The 18763-nt window shown below is 41.4% G+C and overlaps 2 protein-coding genes and 1 non-coding gene across 15 annotated transcripts in view; 2 read left to right on the top strand and 1 right to left on the bottom strand.

Annotated features, from left to right (window-relative positions):
* The first annotated feature begins 143 nt into the window (after nucleotides 1–143).
* On the top strand, nucleotides 144–5805 carry tmem253 (transmembrane protein 253). Of its 3 annotated transcripts, XM_032524577.1 has the most exons (9): nucleotides 144–391; nucleotides 1087–1559; nucleotides 3159–3352; nucleotides 3468–3629; nucleotides 3736–3846; nucleotides 3930–3986; nucleotides 4067–4177; nucleotides 4402–4548; nucleotides 5036–5805. In XM_032524577.1, the coding sequence occupies exons 4-9, from the start codon at nucleotides 3468–3470 to the stop codon at nucleotides 5087–5089; spliced, it is 642 nt and encodes a 213-aa protein (XP_032380468.1). In that variant the 5' UTR covers nucleotides 144–391; nucleotides 1087–1559; nucleotides 3159–3352; the 3' UTR covers nucleotides 5090–5805. The 3 variants fall into 3 exon arrangements, with proteins under 3 accessions (XP_032380468.1, XP_032380470.1, XP_032380469.1); XM_032524579.1 differs by lacking the exon at nucleotides 1087–1559 and having other exon boundaries at nucleotides 156–391; nucleotides 3159–3244; XM_032524578.1 differs by lacking the exon at nucleotides 1087–1559 and having other exon boundaries at nucleotides 156–391.
* Nucleotides 5806–7047: 1242 nt separating this feature from the next.
* The window catches only part of frmd4a (FERM domain containing 4A), a 103569-nt gene continuing 91853 nt past the window's right edge, over nucleotides 7048–18763 (bottom strand). For 8 of the 11 annotated variants that reach the window (XM_032524498.1, XM_032524499.1, XM_032524497.1 and 5 more), the window contains exons 15-25: nucleotides 18494–18627; nucleotides 18279–18401; nucleotides 16579–16810; nucleotides 16315–16371; nucleotides 15953–16190; nucleotides 15491–15649; nucleotides 14887–15216; nucleotides 13308–13891; nucleotides 11623–11725; nucleotides 10338–10491; nucleotides 7048–10277 (exon numbers count right to left, since the gene is read on the bottom strand). In XM_032524498.1, the coding sequence (XP_032380389.1) occupies nucleotides 10389–10491; nucleotides 11623–11725; nucleotides 13308–13891; nucleotides 14887–15216; nucleotides 15491–15649; nucleotides 15953–16190; nucleotides 16315–16371; nucleotides 16579–16810; nucleotides 18279–18401; nucleotides 18494–18627 (2063 nt within the window). In that variant the 3' untranslated portion in view covers nucleotides 7048–10277; nucleotides 10338–10388. Of the gene's footprint in view, nucleotides 10278–10331; nucleotides 10492–11080; nucleotides 11153–11622; nucleotides 11726–13307; nucleotides 13892–14886; nucleotides 15217–15490; nucleotides 15650–15952; nucleotides 16191–16314; nucleotides 16372–16578; nucleotides 16811–18278; nucleotides 18402–18493; nucleotides 18628–18763 lie in introns of those variants that run through there. The other 3 variants (XM_032524501.1, XM_032524493.1, XM_032524492.1) reach the window with 2 other exon arrangements.
* On the top strand, nucleotides 12003–12075 carry trnam-cau (transfer RNA methionine (anticodon CAU)). Its single transcript has one exon. It is a non-coding gene; the product is annotated as a tRNA-Met (tRNA).

Here is an 18763-nt window from a genome sequence, read left to right as displayed (position 1 = left end):
CCAATCTGATCCTCAAGTGTTATGTAAACACTGCTACTGTTTGAGGGGCATCACACCACTGGCCTGCATCAACACACACCTGCATGTTTGACAAAGGCCTCGGGTCACCTCTAACTTATTTGTTTTTTCACCAACCATTCACTGATAAGAATCAAACTACTCAGCATCAGTAGGAGCAGAGCACAGCATGATTACTGTAGCCACAGGCAGCTTATAGAACAAGATGATCCATTAATCACACTGACTGAGGGACTCTGAAGGTTAGTAAATGCCACAGACTTGGCAAGCTGCCATTGGAACAAAGCAGCAAAAGAAAGCTGGGTTTCTACACTAAAAGAGATGACGGAAGAGAAGGATTTTGAGGGTGCTCTTTGTGCTGTGCCAATTGCAGGTGAGTGTTCAAATTTGGAGTAATTCTTTCTTCAGTCAGCAGATTTTGTGGCTCACTACAACTTGTTTTCCTTCAGTCAGTGCAGTCTTTATTGCATAATCCACCTTTATATTTATATTTATATCATTATGATAATATACAGTGGTCATAAGTTTACAAGCCCATGCTTAAGTTGACTCAAAAGGGGAATAAAAAAATCATCTTTGGTAAATAGATCTTAATTTCTTAATAATAAAAAAAGGAAAAATTCAACCTTTTAAGGACACAAATTTTCTTTGGGAATCAATAATGTATTGTAAATAAATAAATGTTCTTCCTTAAAATGCAAGGGGCATAAGTATACATACCCTTATGTTAAATTTACATAGAGGCAGGCACATTTTTATTAAAGGCCAGTAGTGAGGAGTGAGGAGGTGAAGAGGACTAGGTAAGAGCAGGAGTTTTTAATGCAGCTCATGCAAGATATCTGCGCTATCAGGCGTCTTGTTAGTTTTTCCAACAGTCTGTGTAGTCTGAAGGAGAGGGAAAATCAGGTGAAATCATGACACAAACTGCAAACATGCTGTAGTATACATTACATCACACTCCTGTGAAGCTTAAACCCTGAGTCATGCTAAAGTCAAAAACAAATGTTCTTGAGGCTACTTCATCTGTTTATGTCAGAGTTGTTTCAGTGGGAACTTTTTTTTCTTTAGGAGTTAACCTGAGCCAGCTTCACAGACGGCTTGCTAAACGCCCTGAAGTCTTCTGCACTGATTTGTTTCCTACTGTCCATAGCTGCCCATTCCACCGCCAACAACTCCAAGCCAATGACAAGACTGTCAAATTCATTGGGTGTTGGCTCGGAGGTGGGTTCATTGAGTTCAATGAACTTCTGAGACTCTGACGAGGAGCAGGACTTTTAGAGCCTGGCCCTCTGGGGACCACGTTTCAGCACGTTGGCTGACCTGTACACTGGCTGGGTAGACAAGGACAATGATGACACAGAAACACTGCCAGGAAAAACAGAATGGGTTCAACACACCCCTATATGTATTTATAGATCTGTCCATCTGTCCAAGGTCCTCAGAGTGATGACCTCTTTCTTCTGCCTTCTATGGCTTTCTAGCTGAGATTTCATAGCGCTCCTCCTTGCTTGTTCATTGCACTGACATGTTGGAATGTGCAGGTAAACAATAACATTTATAAACTAAATATTAAATAAGTGTCCTGACCTTACGGTGATGAAGTAATGTTATTCAGGTATATGGTATCACTTGTTTCATGCCAAAATATCATTGCACAAATAAAAGTATGTATTCTGTACTGTGCTCAGCTTCAATCACAAGGGCTAATTTTAATGAATGTATTTTCATCTCATTCAAGTTAATGTGGGCAATAATTGCAGAAGTGAGTTTAAACAGCATTAGTGGTTGGGAGTTCACAACATTTAGCAGGCATGTGGTGGATATCTTAGCATCTGTTAAGAGATTTTAATTTTTTTAATTTAAAAGTGAAACCAGTACTATTGTCATACTCCTGGGATTTTAAAAAACTGCTGCACTTAAACTATTTGAACAATATCTCTCAGACAAAACATTTGCAGCCAGGACTGATAACTCTTTTCTTGATCAACCCATTGTCTGTGGAGTTCCTCAAGGCTCAATCATTGGTCCCATCTTATTTCCAATTTGCTCTTGATAGGTCATAAAAACTGTAAGCTTATTATCTCCTATTGCTATGTGGGTGAGACACTGTTACTGCATACAGTATCTAGCCTTGAACTTGCATTATCTTGCCATGGGGCTGAGGATTGATAAAGACAGGATTAGTCAAAGTTAAAAGCAGCATTGGCGGAGAATCACACTATATCAAAGACAGCTAATTAACAATCCCAGTTCTAGCTTATGACAATGGTGAAGTTATTGTGTTGGTCTCATTTATCAACATCACATTTTATAACCTTCTTTTTCCCAGTTTACCATTTTGTTGTACTTGAAGGTCCCATGGCATAAAAATTTCACTTTATGAGGTATTTTAACATTAATATGAGTCCCCCTGCCTGCCTATGGTCCCCCAGTGGCTAGAAATGGCGATAGGTGTAAACCGAGTCCTGGGTATCCTGCGCTGCCTTTTGAGAAAATGAATGCTCAGATGGGCCAATCTGGAATCTTGCTCCTTATGAGATCGTGAGGGGCAAGGTTACCTCCCCTTTCTCTGCATTGCCCGCCCAGAGAATTTGGCCCACCCATGAAGGAGAGAAAAATCATGTCTTTCAAATGAGCAAAGCAGGAGTTGGTCAAGGCCACGCCCCCAGAATCCACCTTGCCTCAAAATCTCAAAGCTGATTTACATTCATGTAAAAGTGGAGAATATTTGAAGTGATGGCGTTAAGTAGTCTGTGTATCGCAGGTAGCTTACTGCATTGGCGCTCATAGCTACAGGGCACTTACATCAGACAATGTCAGCATGTGAAAAGATGTTAAAACCTAAATTGATGCAGTGATACCATTATTAATATACATTTATTTGTGTGTCTGTGGTCTGATTATAATTTTACATTTATTTGTAACCTGGGGAAGTGTATGTATTTTATAACTGGTGTGTATTTTGATTGATGTACTACATAGACCTGAGCGTGAGGGTGCAGGATGTAATGACTGTTATTTTTATCTATGCGCATGTCTCTAACATGAAACTAGTCCTCTGATGTCACTGTAACCTTTGCCTACAAGCTGATAAGCTCTTTTAGTCACGGCCAATGATCTCCCTGTATCACTTCCTTAAGGGTGGACTTCAACCGTTCACTATCATCCAACGCAAGTGATCTTTGACCCCCTGGATCTGCTGCTACACTGAGGAATAATTGCTGCAGTGAGAAAACAATCTGTTTACATGTTTCATTTTTAAGCTACATGACATTTTCTGTTGATATGAGGTCCTGTGGATAAATGAGGGAAGCTTTTCAACATTTAGTGGAAGGTAAGTTGGCACTAAATCAAGTGGGAAATCTGAATCAAAGGTGTGTGTTTGTTTGTTTGTGTTTTCCAGCATTCATTTTGTTCCCCTACAAGTTTGCTTTTTTCTTCCACAACAGATGACGCAGAACATGTTCCAGGAGGGGTTGTATCAGGTGTTTTTTAAGGAGACACCCTCAACTCGCCCACTGAGCCAGGGTACCAATCATGGGGAGCTAATCAATGGCAGGATTCATCGTTGGTTTGGGACTGTGGTTAATACCAGACTTTTAGTCACTGGAGTGAGACGCTACTTTATTGTGCTCATCCAAACCATTGGTTAACAAATTGTTTTTTGAGCTTTTTGAGCTATTAAACTGCCTACTTCATGCCATGTATTCCCCTCAGGTGGTGCAGATTCTCAGTGCCTTAGCTTGCATACTAGCCACAGTAACCCATGCATGTGTGAGCTACAACTGCTCTGTCTCCATGACAACACCTGTGTGGTCAGGCCTATTTGTGAGTTCACATCTGCTTCCATTGAGAGAGAGAGAGAGAGGAGAGAGAGAAATATTGGGTCATAACTGTTGGTGTTTTTACAGTATGTGGCTGCTGGGTGTCTGGCAATGGAGGTTCAGAGGAAAGCTAATAAATTAAAGGTAAATACTTAATGTGATAATGTCAAATTTGACAATTTGCATTCAGCTGCCTCACCTAATTTTGCATTATTCATGAACAGATCATCACTCTGATGGGTCTGAACCTCTTTAGTCTACTATTTGGCTTCTCTGCTCTCCTGGCCAACAGCCTCAGGTCTACGCAGCCTGTCGCACACAACACAATTCAACAGGTGATTTTGTAATTCATTTAAAACATGGAGACTGTAAGAAGATCATTCGTTTGTTTTTCTCAATACATCCACCAATAAGCCTGGACGACACATTTCTATTCTAACCATTGTAAAATGTGTTTCAACTTACTTTTAAATACTGAATGTATAGAAATAACTCCTTTCTGAGCTGCGAGTCAATTGTCCTCCTTACTCTCTTTCTCTCTTTCCATTCTCCCCACTAGCGTGTTGGTTCATATGTTGCAAAGGGGAGCTCCATTGCGTTTACTGTACAGTGTTTTCTGGCATCAGTCTACATACTTTTCCTGTCTTTGAGAGGACTGCGTCGCTACAGTCATCCACATACTCAGACCTACAGACGCCTCTCACAGGTAAATATAGTAGGGTGGGATGTATGGAGAGATTGGTGTACCATTAACTTAGGTGCTTTGGTCATTTCCAGTTTGATAAAAGGCTTTTTCCTTCAGGAATGCAGTTAACTCTGTCAGTTGATTGGCTATGATGATGACAAATGATCAAATGTTTTGTGGGAAGTTGTTCTCTGAGTACGTTTCCAGTGAAATAAATCAGAGTATCAAATTTCAAAAGCACAGTATTCCAGTCTAGATTGTCATAGATTTATTAAGGTCTGGTACTGGTTTATACATTATTTAATGCTTGTTATATGTTGTTTGTTGTTAAATTTGTATCTATTTTGACAGTATTGTCTAATTGTCTGTATTGTGCTTTTAACTCCCTTGCCAAGGGACCACAGAAGTACATTAGCTTCATAGCTAACTCTAGTGCAGGGCTTAAACTGTGCATGGTCCGTGACAAATAAACTAATAAAATAAAACAAAAAGTTGCTTTGCTCTTCAGGATCCTGATGAAACCAACGGGCCTCTACTGGAACAAGTTGAATTCAGTCTGTGACACTCACTGACCTGAAAAGACACACTCCTGCTTGCACAGTGTAAACTCAGTTACTGTTGTTGATCAGGGTCTGTATCGTTTGTATTTAGTTTGTGCAATCCTGATTGAGAAAATTGTTTTAGATATTGTGAAATCATATCATGCCACAATGCCTCAGTATCACTTCTCCTTTGAGATTCCCAAAAACCTCAAATTCACCATAAACAAAGTGCAACGGCAAAGTTAAAACTTACAAAAAAATAAACAGCATTTTAAAGTATTTGTGTATGTCACACACAGCAATGACCTATTTAATCAAACAAATACATGCATGTTTTTAACAGCTGAGCAATCTCATTAACTTACATCATTAAACCGCATTACAGTTTTCCAATTATCCCCATTTTCACAGATGCTGCTCTTGGTCAGCACTAGAGGGCAGCATTGCCAGTGTTTTTTCGTGTTGCATGTCTCATTCACAAATAAACTGTTTAGTGTGATAATAGTTGATAAAATTGTATCACATCAGTTGCAAAATATAAACATCAGCAAGAGTTGTCTGCTGACTACACACCATATATGTGCTGGACAGGGCAATGACACATAATGGAAAGAAGATGGCTGCACACTAAGCTGCATTGATTTAACAACACATTTGGACCACTTGGTTTCAAAGGAATTCACTGTTTTAATCTAATGAGCATTGAGTGTAAATAAATTCTGTTTTGATAAGCTTGCATTGATCTCTTCAATTCTTAATTTGCACATTCACCTATACCTTTACCTTAACCTCACCCAGAAACTAACTTTGCCCTAAAACCAAGTCTAAGGACCTACAACTTTATCTTAAAGAACAATAATAATGTTGCAAAAAATGTCCTCATATTTATGATTTAAAACACTCACTGGTCCTCACAAAGATGTCCAAAAGTACATAGAGTACAGAGTAGTAAAGGGTGTGGTGTGTTTAAAGGATGGAGGATTTCATTAACGGTATAAAGCAAGGTCATACAACACTCCTATAGCACACACACACACACACACACACGCACACACACGCACACACACACACACACCACACACACACACACACACACACACACACAGAGACGTGTAGTGTGAGAGTAAAAAAATCACAGAGGAGCTAGTTTCTCACGGCATGTCTGTCTAACAGCTTCCAGCTGTTGCCTGGTTGGGAGAGCTGCTATGGGAACGCACCGAGTACAAAGAGAAACATGGGATTCATTAGTAAATGGACACAGAAGGAGAAAAGAAAGCAGGATGACGAGTTTGGATGTCCTCACAGACCCTGACAACTGATTCCTCTTATAGAAACCACTTTTCTATGTGGTGAGGTATCCAAACTACTGTTTGCGTGTGTGTTTGTAGTCTGTGTAGCTGGCGTTTTATGATATGAGTGTACATATTCAGTTGTTTTTGGACTGTTTCCATTTGTTCAGATGTCTATTTCCTATGAGTTTCACTTGAATGGGTCCATGTTGCATTTACAAAGTACACAAAGAGAGATTGTTCACTGTGATCAAAGGTAGCAGCCAACCTCGGGACATAGCGGCCTGCAAATCAAAAGCAACTAAATGTGTAAAATAAAGCCTGCCATGTGTGCAGCTGTTTAATCTCGTGGTCGGCGGCTGGGTGATGAGTAATATCTTGGAGTGTATCTTCCCTTTGACTCCACAGGAAATCCTTCTTCTCCTTCTCGTGGGAGGCCTGAGTGTAGGAGGGAAGTGACTGAGGCCTGGATGTGATGACAAGAGAGTGAGTGTGTCCGGAGGAGAGGAAGTGGCGACTACATGAGGGGGATTCCCTTTGATAACTCTGACTGATACCCTGACCTTTCAGCAGAATGGCCTGGGACGATTTGATCGGAGCCATCTGGGAGTGAGTGACTAAATAACTTGATGTTTCTCCTGTTTAAAAATGAAAAAGAGAAAAAAAAAAAAACAGACAAAGGCATAATCTTGAGAACATTCATCAATAATTTATTTTTCTTACTCTCAAGAACCACCACTGCTTCTCCTCTTGAAAATTCATCATCAATTTCCAACAACACAGTTTTGAAAAATGTAAAGTTACTATACAAATTTTTAATAGAAAAAAGAATAAATTAACTGTGGAATTACATATTTTTTTAACCGATTCCACATTTTTTCTACAACACCTTTAATGTATTGTTACAGTTGAACAGAACTGATGAAATCAAGTTACATGCTCTATTGTCTGATAGGGGAAGTGTTCTACTATTAAACTGTCTGTTAAAATAAGCTTCATTTTGCACATCTGGTAATTGAATCTACTGATAACATGAAGATGTCTAGATCCTACGTGACAAAGCAGTAACTGGTCATTTTGTAGCACCTGAAAGGGTTGTTACAATGTCACAACAAAAAGAAGAAAAAGAACAAACAATACTGATTTGTATAAAATGGAACATTGTTAAAACAATGATGTGAATGTTAAAAACCCCCACAAAACCTTACAGTGCCCCTCCGTACATACAGAAAAGACGGATAAAAGAGTTAGTTCATTTTTCTTGGAGTATTACAAAAACCTTATACATTTCTATGGAGCACAGAAAATATGGTGTGTTTGGAGCTATAGAGGGGGGGGACGTCACACTTTTTCACATCGGGCTCAGAGGTCAGAGATCACCACAACTTTCTTGGATCGAGGAAACACTATGGAGCAACACTTGCTAATGTTAGCAAACAGAAGTCGAATGCTGAATGTCTTTGGTTTTTTTTTTTTTTTAATTTCCAGCGGATCTTCACGGCATGCATGTGATCGTGTCTTTAGCACACTAGGGTCATTCATTCCTATGACGGTAACCAGGTAGTGCTGGTTCCAGTCCAGGGGAAAGGCCGATCAAATGTGACCAGGCATGGGCGGGTAACTCTTGGAGAACCAACCATGCAGGGTTCTTCTTATTTAAATAGTCTAGAAAGTGGCAGATTACAACAACTTGTGTTAGTGCATAAAGGAAACACAACACTATGAGGGACAGGGTAGGATGCGTACCATTCCTTCCCATGTCATACAACATGATACGCCATTTATCCAGACATAATGGTGCTATAAGAACAAAACAAAAAAAACATCCACTTCTCTATCACTAGGATGTAGAATTTGTCATAATCTTAGTAAAATTAACATTTGATTAATTCAGATTTTGTGCAACAATATAAACTGATTCTTAACATAAACAGTGGTTCAGAGAAGATGAGGGAAAATGGATCAAAAATACAGCTAAAACATGCAGATTTCGACTTCCTTCTTACAAAACCAGGTGTGCTTTTCTAACCCTATTCTGAATATTTGATTGTTGATTGGGATGTGTCAGAAAATAATTCTCACCAATTTGAGAGAGTTAAAGAATTGTTTGTTTTAGTTCTAGCTATGGCTTCAAATAAGAGTACTATCATGTGACACCTTGTCCGTGGTTCTGGCTTTTCTAGTTTCCTCTTATGCACTTTGATATATAACTCATTGTTAAAATATTGAGAGTGGAAAATGAAAAAAAAACTTATTGTAGGTCCAGCCCTCATAGACACTGTTAATGTTGTGCTTTTCAAAGTACATTTGAAGAATTCCTACTACTGTATACTTGGTGCCAAATCATTGAGAAGTCTGAGTGTCTGTTGCTGTTTTATACAATGGCTATAGACTGTACTATAGCTCAAATGAGTTCCAGTGCTAAAACACAGTATACAGTACAAATGTAAATCACCAACATGTTTGGCACTAAACTATAATAGTAATTATAGTAATAAAACTATAATCTTGCATGCCTATAATATGAGGTGTTGTGACTGTCAGTGTGTGTGCTCTAGCCAACATTGAGTTCAGACTGTCTGTGCACAGTCAGGATGCTCCGGTCATGCTGAAGAGATGGAAAGAAAGATGAGAAAGCACAATGCTACTAAAAGGGGACTGACAGATACTCAGTGTGGTGAGAGCCGGTATAGAGCCAAGACCAACGGAGAGGAAGAGACACTTGTGATAGAAAAGATCATTCACTACAGAGATGTATCACTGAAAAAAACTCAATATCAAAAACAAGTTAACGCCAACAGATGTCAACAGCTAGAAATCTTTTTTACCTTCAGGGGTGAAAATGAAAAATGTGAAAACGCAGAATCAGGATCAACTGTTGCAATAATTGTGGACTAAACATGTGGACATAGTGGACAAATCTTGAAAAGACCAAAGACATTAAATTATCATGATTGAGGAAGTCACTTAAAATAAGCATAGATTAATGCCAAACCCAATAACCACAACTCCAAATTCTCCCCACTTATGATCTTTTACGCCAAGCATCACAAGGCAGAGAACACAGCAAAATACCTGCTTCAATTCACTCTGTTGATTTAAACCAGTTCATAAACTTGAACAATGTTTGTTATTGCTATAGTCCTTATCAATATCCCAGATAGAGTCCCATAAACCATCCTGATATTGTCACTGTGAATGCACTCGCATACAGTTGGCTGACACTTTCCTGCAGGGCCCCCAGCCCAGTGTGACCAGGTAATCCAGTAACTTGTCTTTGGTTGTGGGTTAAACTGAAAGGAGTTGAATTTGTCATCTAAATGTTTGTTAATCCAGATTTATTTTTAAAAGTCTGTGTAATCTTCTCTTCTTATAAATATGCTGGGACAAATTAACAAACACCATTAATGGCAATAATGAAATCCAACACAGTTCATTTAGGCCTGGGAATGGGTTTTAAACTGGTGGCTCAAATCCAGCAGGTATCCTCTGATTGGGTGGCAGTGCACTGGAGTCAGTTAAGGTGGGGTGGGGGGGGGGGGGGGGGGGGGACCAAAGATACGATATGAAACACATCTGGAATGGCCGATGTTGGTTCTGTTGAGTTTGAGTTGTATGTTGATATTTTATGTGCTCTCTCTTCCCATCGCTCCTTTCCCCCTTGCTTGTGTGCTGAGGGTGAGTAAAGAACGGGCTCTGGGCTGCTGGCTGTATGGCAACAGTTCAACAGCTGAGGTGGCACTTCTCAGTCTGTCCTGTGAGATCGGCCCTTATCAGAGTGCAGCAAGTGTGTCCCTGTCCAGCTGAGCTGTGATAGAAGGGCATAATAAAGAGGTGGTGGGATGGATGGAGGGCAGGATTTAGGGAGGATAGGGGCTAGAGGCTCATGTCCAGTCCGCCAGTCCGATCAAGGCAGGGTTTTTGTAGGGCCTTAAGGATGAGGTTGTTGGTTGTCTATGGGTACAGTAAGGGGCAGTGGAGAGGCAGTAGGAGAGGGCAATGGGACTTTTCTGGGCCCTATAAAAAGGTCTCAGACCAGGGTTCCAGGTTTGGCCTTATCGTGTCCGTACCACTGCACATCTGCCAGCTCTGAACACAGGGGGCTGCTGAGAAAACAGCTGTCACTAAAAGACCTGCAGAGAAAGACACAGACCACAATGAGAGTGACTTCAGAGAGAAGCGTTTTATCTCAAAAGGTACATTTATCAAACATGTAATAAGTACTGTCATCTACATGGTTTCAAGTGTTTACCTACTCTTGAGATTGTTTGTAAAATAATGTTCTCTGTTGCAACGCATACAACACATGGTTATGTATTTCTATTAGTAAATCCTGTAAGGAATTAGCCACAGTGTTGGTGTCAGATCACAGAGCAGAGCACATGCAGAGATTAGATACAAATACAGCCAAAGAAGGAGTACATGACACAGATACCACCACCGTCAAAGAGCATGAAATTGTCCACATTCCCCATTGTCAGCCCCCCACAGCTTACGATTAAAGTTGCTAATAATGTGGCACGAGTGCCTCATACTTTTAGAATTGTGCACCAACAGATTTCTATAAATAATAAAAATCTGATTGTGAGTAAATTCAGCAGTCTGCTGTCACATTATATTATTTGCTTTAAGGTTATTTTCTCTCTGTTATGCTGCTGCTGTGTTTTCCAAACAGTACACTGTAGGTTTAGACCACTGAGAGGCCGAGACCACAGACAGTACCTCTATGCATCAGAGCTGGGCTGAGGGGGAGACTGACAGACGTCCTCAGTAGGAGAGCTGTCTGCTGTGCCTCTAAACCAGGAGAGAGGACATACACACAAGGAAAGGAGGGTTAGTGCAGACAGAGAGAGACGAGTAAGAAATGACAAACATTAGGTCATGAGAGAAATCTCCATGACGAAAAGATGACAGGAAAAAGAGTGACGAAACAAGGGGCAACGATGCAGTGAGTGAATCAATAACAAACAGCAGAATAGAATGAAAAGTCAAGAGGAGTGACATCATTTGAGTAGGAGAAAAAATTGATGTTAATCCCAAATCACATAAAATCATTCTTAAGGGTTAGTTCCACAGTGTAAAACATTATCAGCTGACAGTCAAAGCGTGTGAGGAGGTTAGAGTAAGGTTTGGATAAAGACAGAGAGAAAAAAGTTCTGCAGCAGTTTGTCCTAAAAAAAATCATATCCAGCTTCAAACGTCTTGTCACCCCGGTCTGCTGCTGCGTGTGTGTGTGTGTGTGTGTGTGTGTGTGTGTGTCTTACCCGCTCTGCCAGTTGAGGATGTGCTGTGGGCTACAGGGGGGTGTGGGTGTGGCTGCATGTTCGCTGGAGGGCGTCATACTCCTCTGGCTGTGAGGGGATGCAGCTATGGGGGAAACTGACAGTTAGTCAAATGGGATACAACACGTGCAGCATGGGATAGAGGAACACAAGAAACAAATACACATATACACATATACAAAGACACGTGGACACACAGACAGAGCACACACACATAACAGAGGGTATAGTGAGGTGAGTGCCAAAAGAATTTCAACTATGCTTTCCATATGGGGAGTTCAGGGGATGTGGCCTCTGAGCCACTAAGCTCATTTGCCCCAGGGGTCATGTTTGACAAAGATCACATGACACTATGCGCACAAGCCTCGTTGGCGCAGTAGGCAGCGCGTCAGTCTCATAATCTGAAGGTCGTGAGTTCGAGCCTCACACGGGGCATTCCTTTTTTCCTATCGCTGTCATTTGTCAAAACAAAGTATGTATGCTATTTAAACATAAGAAGCCCTGTATTGCTAGACGTGTTCAACACAAACTTAGGATGAATCCAATTTCACATGCAGCACATGACACATACATCATTCCAATGTGCAATTTTTAATTTCTAAGACTCACATCAAGAATAATCAGAACTATCGCCTTGCGTTTGGATGTCTCAGCCAGTCCGGTTGCAATTCACATCCGTTGGATCAGACTGTATATAATATATGCAGTGAAGACTTTAGAGTCATTGATTGGATGCTTCACACAAATCTTCAAACCAGCAGCACAGAAGATCTATGTCACCATGGTTTCAAGATTAGTGTCAGCAATTCAGTTTCCGACCAAAATGTGAAATATGGTCACAATCTCCCCTTCCTTTCCTGAGTTATGGTGTTGAATAAAGGCCAGAGTGTTTTTGCATAACAACATGATGTCACAGTAAAGTTGATGTTTGACCTTTTAGATACAAAATGTTATCACTTCATTTTATCCTATCAGACATTTGTGGGACATGCTGTTATAATTAGCGCAGGAATGCTTTTGAACATACACATATTCCACTAAAAAAAGTTCCTTCCCGAGGCTATTTTGCAGCGGCGCCGTCATTGTGTCCGGGGCCTAGCGCGGCCCAAGATGATTTATGATTGTGATTAAAGAAATGCCAATAAACCAGAGCTCCGCAGTGCTGTGATGGAGACAACAGTGACCTCGACCTTTAACCTCCAAACTCTAATCAGTTCATCTTTGAGTCCATGTGGATGTCTGTGCCAAATGTGAAGAAATTCCCTCCACACCTATTATGCATTGATTGCTTTTCATCAAAGTAAGCAAAACACATGGGGCCATCTACAATACAGTATGACAATCCTTAGTTTGAGATGAGAGGCTTTGATGTAAATGTTATGTGACCAAAGTCTGCGAGGGTTCAGTACACAAGTCCAGAATGTGTCTCTTTAAAATATACTTTGTATTGATTTAGTTAAAAATGCATGTTAAATTGTTGAGTTAAAACTCATTGGTGCTTCTGTCAATTAAGTTTTAGTGCCTATGGCAGCTGTCAGAGACTTGTTGGTGCAGTAGGCAGCGCGTCAGTCTCATATTCTGAAGGTTGGGGATTTGTATTTTCTTAACTCCTATTAGCTTTTATTGAAAACACATACTAATAATTTGAATAAATGACGAACACCCACCTGGTGAGCCCTTGGCGAGTGTCCCTACTCTACTCCCTCGACCATGTCCCAGAGTGCCTTGCTGTGACCCTGTCTCAGAGGGGGTAGATCCCGAGTGTGAGTGACTTCTCTCTTTCAGGCTCCCTGAGGACCTCTGGTACCAGCACCGCAGCTCTTCAGACACGGCTGCTCTCCCCCCTGCTCCGCTTCCACCACCCTCTCGCCCCAATGACGGTGTCCGTACGATCTGAGAGCGCGACGGCGTGAGTCGGCCGCTCCCCTCTCCTCCCTCGTCTCCCCCCCAGGCCTCCTTATACAGTCCCCCGGCGGTGTAGGAGCTGGAGGTCTTGAACTGGGCCTTGACGCTGTAGTGGCCCTCCTGATCGCTCTCCAGGCTGCGCACTACCACAGGGTTGGGGCTGCCCTCCACGTAAAGTGGGTACTCCTTGATGCGGTACTGGGAGGAGGGTTGGCTCTGGCTGTGGAGGTAGACTCCGTGGTGTCCCCCTCCCATCCCCCCTCCACCCGAGCCTCCACCAGAGCCATTTTTAGCTGCCAGGTTTGGCATGGAACCGGAGTTAGAGGAACCCAGGTGACCTGCCGACCTGGAGAGAGAACATGGGGCAACAAATATATCAACCTCACTAAAGAACGGTGTTTTACTTTGTATACATATATATAGCCCTATAGATTAGGGCTGCAACTAATTATTATTTTCATAGTCGATTAATCAATCTGTTGATTATTTTCTCAATTAATTGATTTGGTCTATAAAATGTCAGAAAGTGTTGAAAAATGTGGATCAAAAACACCCAAGATGACGTCCTGAAAATAAAACTAGAAAATAGCCACATTTAACAAGCGGGAATCAAAGAATTTTTACTTTTAAAAAATGACTCAAACCGACTACCGTAATTGATTATCAAAATAGCTGCCGATTAATTTAAAAGTTGACAACTAATCGATTAATTGTTGCAGCAGTAATATATATATATATAATATATATATATATATATATTATATATATATATAGTATATACTGTATATATACATACAGTGGCTTGCATAAGTTTACACACCCATGTGTTCTTCCTTAAACTACCATAAATATACACACCCCTATGTTAAATTCCCATAGAGGCAGCCAGATCTTTATTATTAAAGTCCAGTTATTTCATGGATCCAGGATACTATGCACCCTGATAAAGTTCCCTTGGCCTTTGGTATTAAATAACCATGTATCATCACATACCCTTCACCGTACCTAGAGATTGGCATGGTGTTATTTCATTTTGCTTAATAGCTGATTTGATTTGCACTGAGAGATGATCTATATTTACGCCCCCGTATTTTTAGGAACAATTTATTTATTTACAATACATTATTCATTCACAAAGATAATTGGTGTCCTTAAAAGGTTGGACTTTCCTACATTTTTTTAATTAAGTCATTAAGATCAATTTGCAAAAGATGTTTTTTTATTCCTCTTTTTAATCAACTTTAGCATGGGTGTGTAACTTATGCAAGCCACTGTACAAAAATTTCCAAAAAAGGAGTTGTCCTGGTTTGTGTTTTTCACTGCATTTCCCTTTGTCCTTACCTGTGCCTTTGCCTTTGCCTCTGCCTGGCTTTGGAGGGTGAGTCCTCCCCCAGAGTAGAGTAATTGGGGTTGCTGCCGGGGCCTCCAGAGGGGTAGTAGTGCTCCGAGCTGCTTTGGCTGGTGCAGGATGAGCAGTCGTCCAGTGGGTCAGAGCCATTGGAGTTGCGCCCTGGGACCAAGAAAAAGTCAGGGCTGCCCAGTGTGCCCAGGGTGTGCGGGTTTGTGTCAGGGTCGGGCGCCAACAGTTTGCCCTGGGACTCAAGGCTTGAGCTGCGGTTCCTAAAGTGCTGAGCGAGGCTGTGCAGACGTGTGGGACTGATGTCCACTGACCTGTGAGATGCAGAATCACAAAAAAGTTAAATATCCTGTCTGAGCTGGAACACATCAGCAGAATGAATGGAATTGTGGATTTAATAACTTTTTTACAAGAAACACTAGAGAAAAGTAAGCCCTGTAACACCATTCCTGTTGGGGTAAAATGGTACCCACATATAAGACGTTTAAAGACTTGCCACTACTAGACATTTTTATAGTTACATTTAACCTGTTATAGAGAGGTTAGGTCTTAAATAACCAGTAAACAATAGAAGGTATAAAGACTGACCTAGTGGAATGTACGTAGTGTGGGGTCCTGGTCCTCAGGTCTGGAGTTGACGGCATGCTGGACTGAGAGTTCCAGTGAGGGAGGCTCCTGATGGGGCTGCTCTGCAGAGAGTTACTACCCCCTGCTTCTGCACTGCCAGAGCTTGGGAAACGCCTGTGACTTGACAGAGAGGCAAGGAAAATAAGCATAATTTTATCATGAATGTTATTGCGTATATACTCCTTTTACTTACATGTAGGCAACCTATGTACGATCTATCTATCTACTCGACCCACATTTGAGGCATTCATTTTATTTATTATTTATTGACCCAGGCTGTGACCCAAGTCTGACAATATAATTCCAAACACCTTACTATTCACACACCACACACACACACACACACACACACACACACAAACACACACACATCAATATACAGTAGCTCTTTACTTAAGCTAGTTCAGATAAACTCCCTCATACCTGGAATGAGAGGAGCGTTTCTTGACTTTTTCATAGGGCTCATCCAGTGACGATTCACTCCACATCTTGGGTTTGATGGGTGATTTATCGTAGTCAGGGCGTGAGTAGTGCAGGTGTCGCAGTCCATCCAGGGACTGTGGAGGAGGGGGCCGACTGTGAGATGGTGGTCGAGGAGGGAGTCCCTTATGAGGCGATGCTACTGGAGAGAAGGTTGGAGTACCTGTAACTTGAGGATCATCTGAAATAGAGTAGTCATTGGATTACGTTGGAGCAATTTCATTAAATCGTGAGGAAAAAAGCAAGAATCAGAGAGTTGTTGTTAAAATCATGCAGAGTAATGTGGACAGAGGACAGAGACTCACCATCATCCAAGACAAGTGCGTCAGACAATGAACTGTCTTCAGAACCAATATTGGCCTCTGTAGAACAGAGAAACAAGGACAAGAGGTTAGAGATTGAACATTTAGAAAATCAAAAAGCTTAAAATTATGTATCAAAAAAGCAATAATGTTGTAACTTGTCAGTTTAACTATCTAAGCTATGTGTGATGGCAACTACAGCTAATAGAAACAAAGAAATATGAAAACGTTTTAATTTTCCTGTAGAAAATAGGAGTATATTGGTACCCTCTATGATAAGCGACGCTCTCTGCGTAGGCTTCTTGCCAGAGCGGACCCGGTACTCATTGATCGAGTTCTCAATTTCCTGGAGCTTCTTCAGTGCGTTCAGATAAGAAGTCTTCCTCTGCTTCTTCAGCTTCTTACTGCTGACGTGAGGATCACTGGCAAGACGCCTGGCTGCCTCTGTAATCTGGGACTGAATAGCAAACTCCCGCTCCAAACGCTCCAGTTCCTCTTCCTGGGATAAGCACACATACGCAAACATGAGTGCAAACTCTGAGTAACACAAGCTCAGACACTGGATTCGCTCACAGTTTTAGCAACAGAAAACTGTCCAATCCAAAAACAACAAGGGTTAGTTTGCAGACGTGTACTCAGACTGTAACTCTCCCACGCAACGTATTTGGTTAGACACACTGACAAAGCCTTGCCAGAGAAAACATACTGCGGAAATCATTTATCTGTGCTACAACCCCGCATTCACTCATCACTGTTTATTGAGACACTCTGCCCCCCAATAATACTACCTCTCCATCAATCCATCCTACACTCCTCTACATGTCTCCTGAGATTGTGGAGCAGTGACTATTAGGTTAACCAGGTTAAACATTCTCTGTCATGCAGCAAATGTATTGCACATTGCATGTTTCTGCACTGCAAAATGTGTCTACTGTACAATATACTGTACATATACTTCAATATATGGTGTGGTATACTGTTGTAGTATAGTAGAAACCTGCAAATGTGATTATAGACAAGGAAATGAGCTTATGGCAGTTGTATGTCCTAAATGTGAGAACACACATGATTTCACTTGCCTCGAGAGAGACAGCGATGATGTTTTCACTTGAGTCAAAATCTTACTGGACTACCTCAGTTCTGAGGAATCCCTTGCTCTAACAATCCCTTAATACTACTTCCAGAATGGCTTCTGTTTGTGTGTGTGTGTGTGTGTGTGTGTGTGTGTGTGTGTTTAAGGTGTTCAGTGTAAATTAAGAAACCTCTTCCTGCTTGCAGGGCAGTTGTGTGATATTTTATCCCTGGATTCTTTTCAAAGCATACAACCTCAGCAAAACACGCCTGCACACATACAGGCGCGCACACAATCTTACTATCACCACTTCCTGTGGTGAGAATGCTGCCAGACTATTTTTAGAAGTTCTGCTCTGGAAAATCTACCCGTGGCACAAAAAGACAGAAAGACAAAGATTCAGTAACACTACTTTTACACGGTCCAAGACGTCTCAGACTGTGGCTATTCAGGGCTCTCTGTTTCCTCTGCTTACTTAACAACTGAGTAGGGATGAGTTAATGTATCAATTATGTCAATCATCATCCCGGTCATTATGTGAGTATTTAGTTTTAGATGAAGATAATCCTGAACAGCCCTTGATCCAAACTCTGAAACTTCAAGAGCTTTAAAAACACCAGTCTTGATCTATAAAGCCCATACTGTTCATAAATGTATAATTAACATTACAGCTGGGTCAAAAGGAAATAAACACTCTTAACTAATTAGCGTTGCGTTAGACATATTCCAGTAATGCAGCACAGTGCCTGATACAGGTACTGGTAGTGTTATGTATTTGTTTCAAACACTGGCACCACTAGATGATCTCCTGTTTTTATTTGGCCTGTGTGGGGAGTGGGGAGATTGTAGAGTGTGATAAAGTGCTACTGTGGAAAACAGGGAGTTGCAGCTTCACCTCTCCCTTAGGAAGAATTTTCTGCTCGTCTAGTTTGAAGGCGGTACCGATCTTCCGCCTCACTGTGGGTGGCTCCTCTCCTGGTTCCAGAGGATATTCCTTCGGAAGCTTTCCTGTTAGCTCCTACAAAAGTGGACATGGGGACAAGTTAAAAAGGAAGAGCTAAAAAGTTTTCTGGTTTTCAAAATATTTGCCAGATCTGTGTTTTCCCATACCGCCTCCCTGATGCAGATGCTCTTGAGTTCCTCGAGTCTCTTTTTTAGCGTTTCCTCCAGAGCTTCTTGCCGGGCTCTCAAGGCTGCCAGCATGTCCTTCTTAGCTGTCTGGGAGCTGTCCGATTCCTGAGAGCCTGCAGCGTACAGACAACACATAACGTGAGTGCAGGAGTCTAGAGCATGTGTTCTTTTAAAGGCATATTACTGAGGGGAGGTTGAAATTGTGCGTGCACCTGCTATCCTCGCAGGATGTTTACAGGGAAGTGAATG

Source organism: Etheostoma spectabile, chromosome 8 (assembly GCF_008692095.1).
Source record: "Etheostoma spectabile isolate EspeVRDwgs_2016 chromosome 8, UIUC_Espe_1.0, whole genome shotgun sequence".
NCBI classification, from domain to species: Eukaryota; Metazoa; Chordata; class Actinopteri; order Perciformes; family Percidae; genus Etheostoma; species Etheostoma spectabile.
The sequence above is the reverse complement of the archived record's forward strand: the minus strand, read 5'-3'. Positions and strand labels throughout refer to the sequence as shown.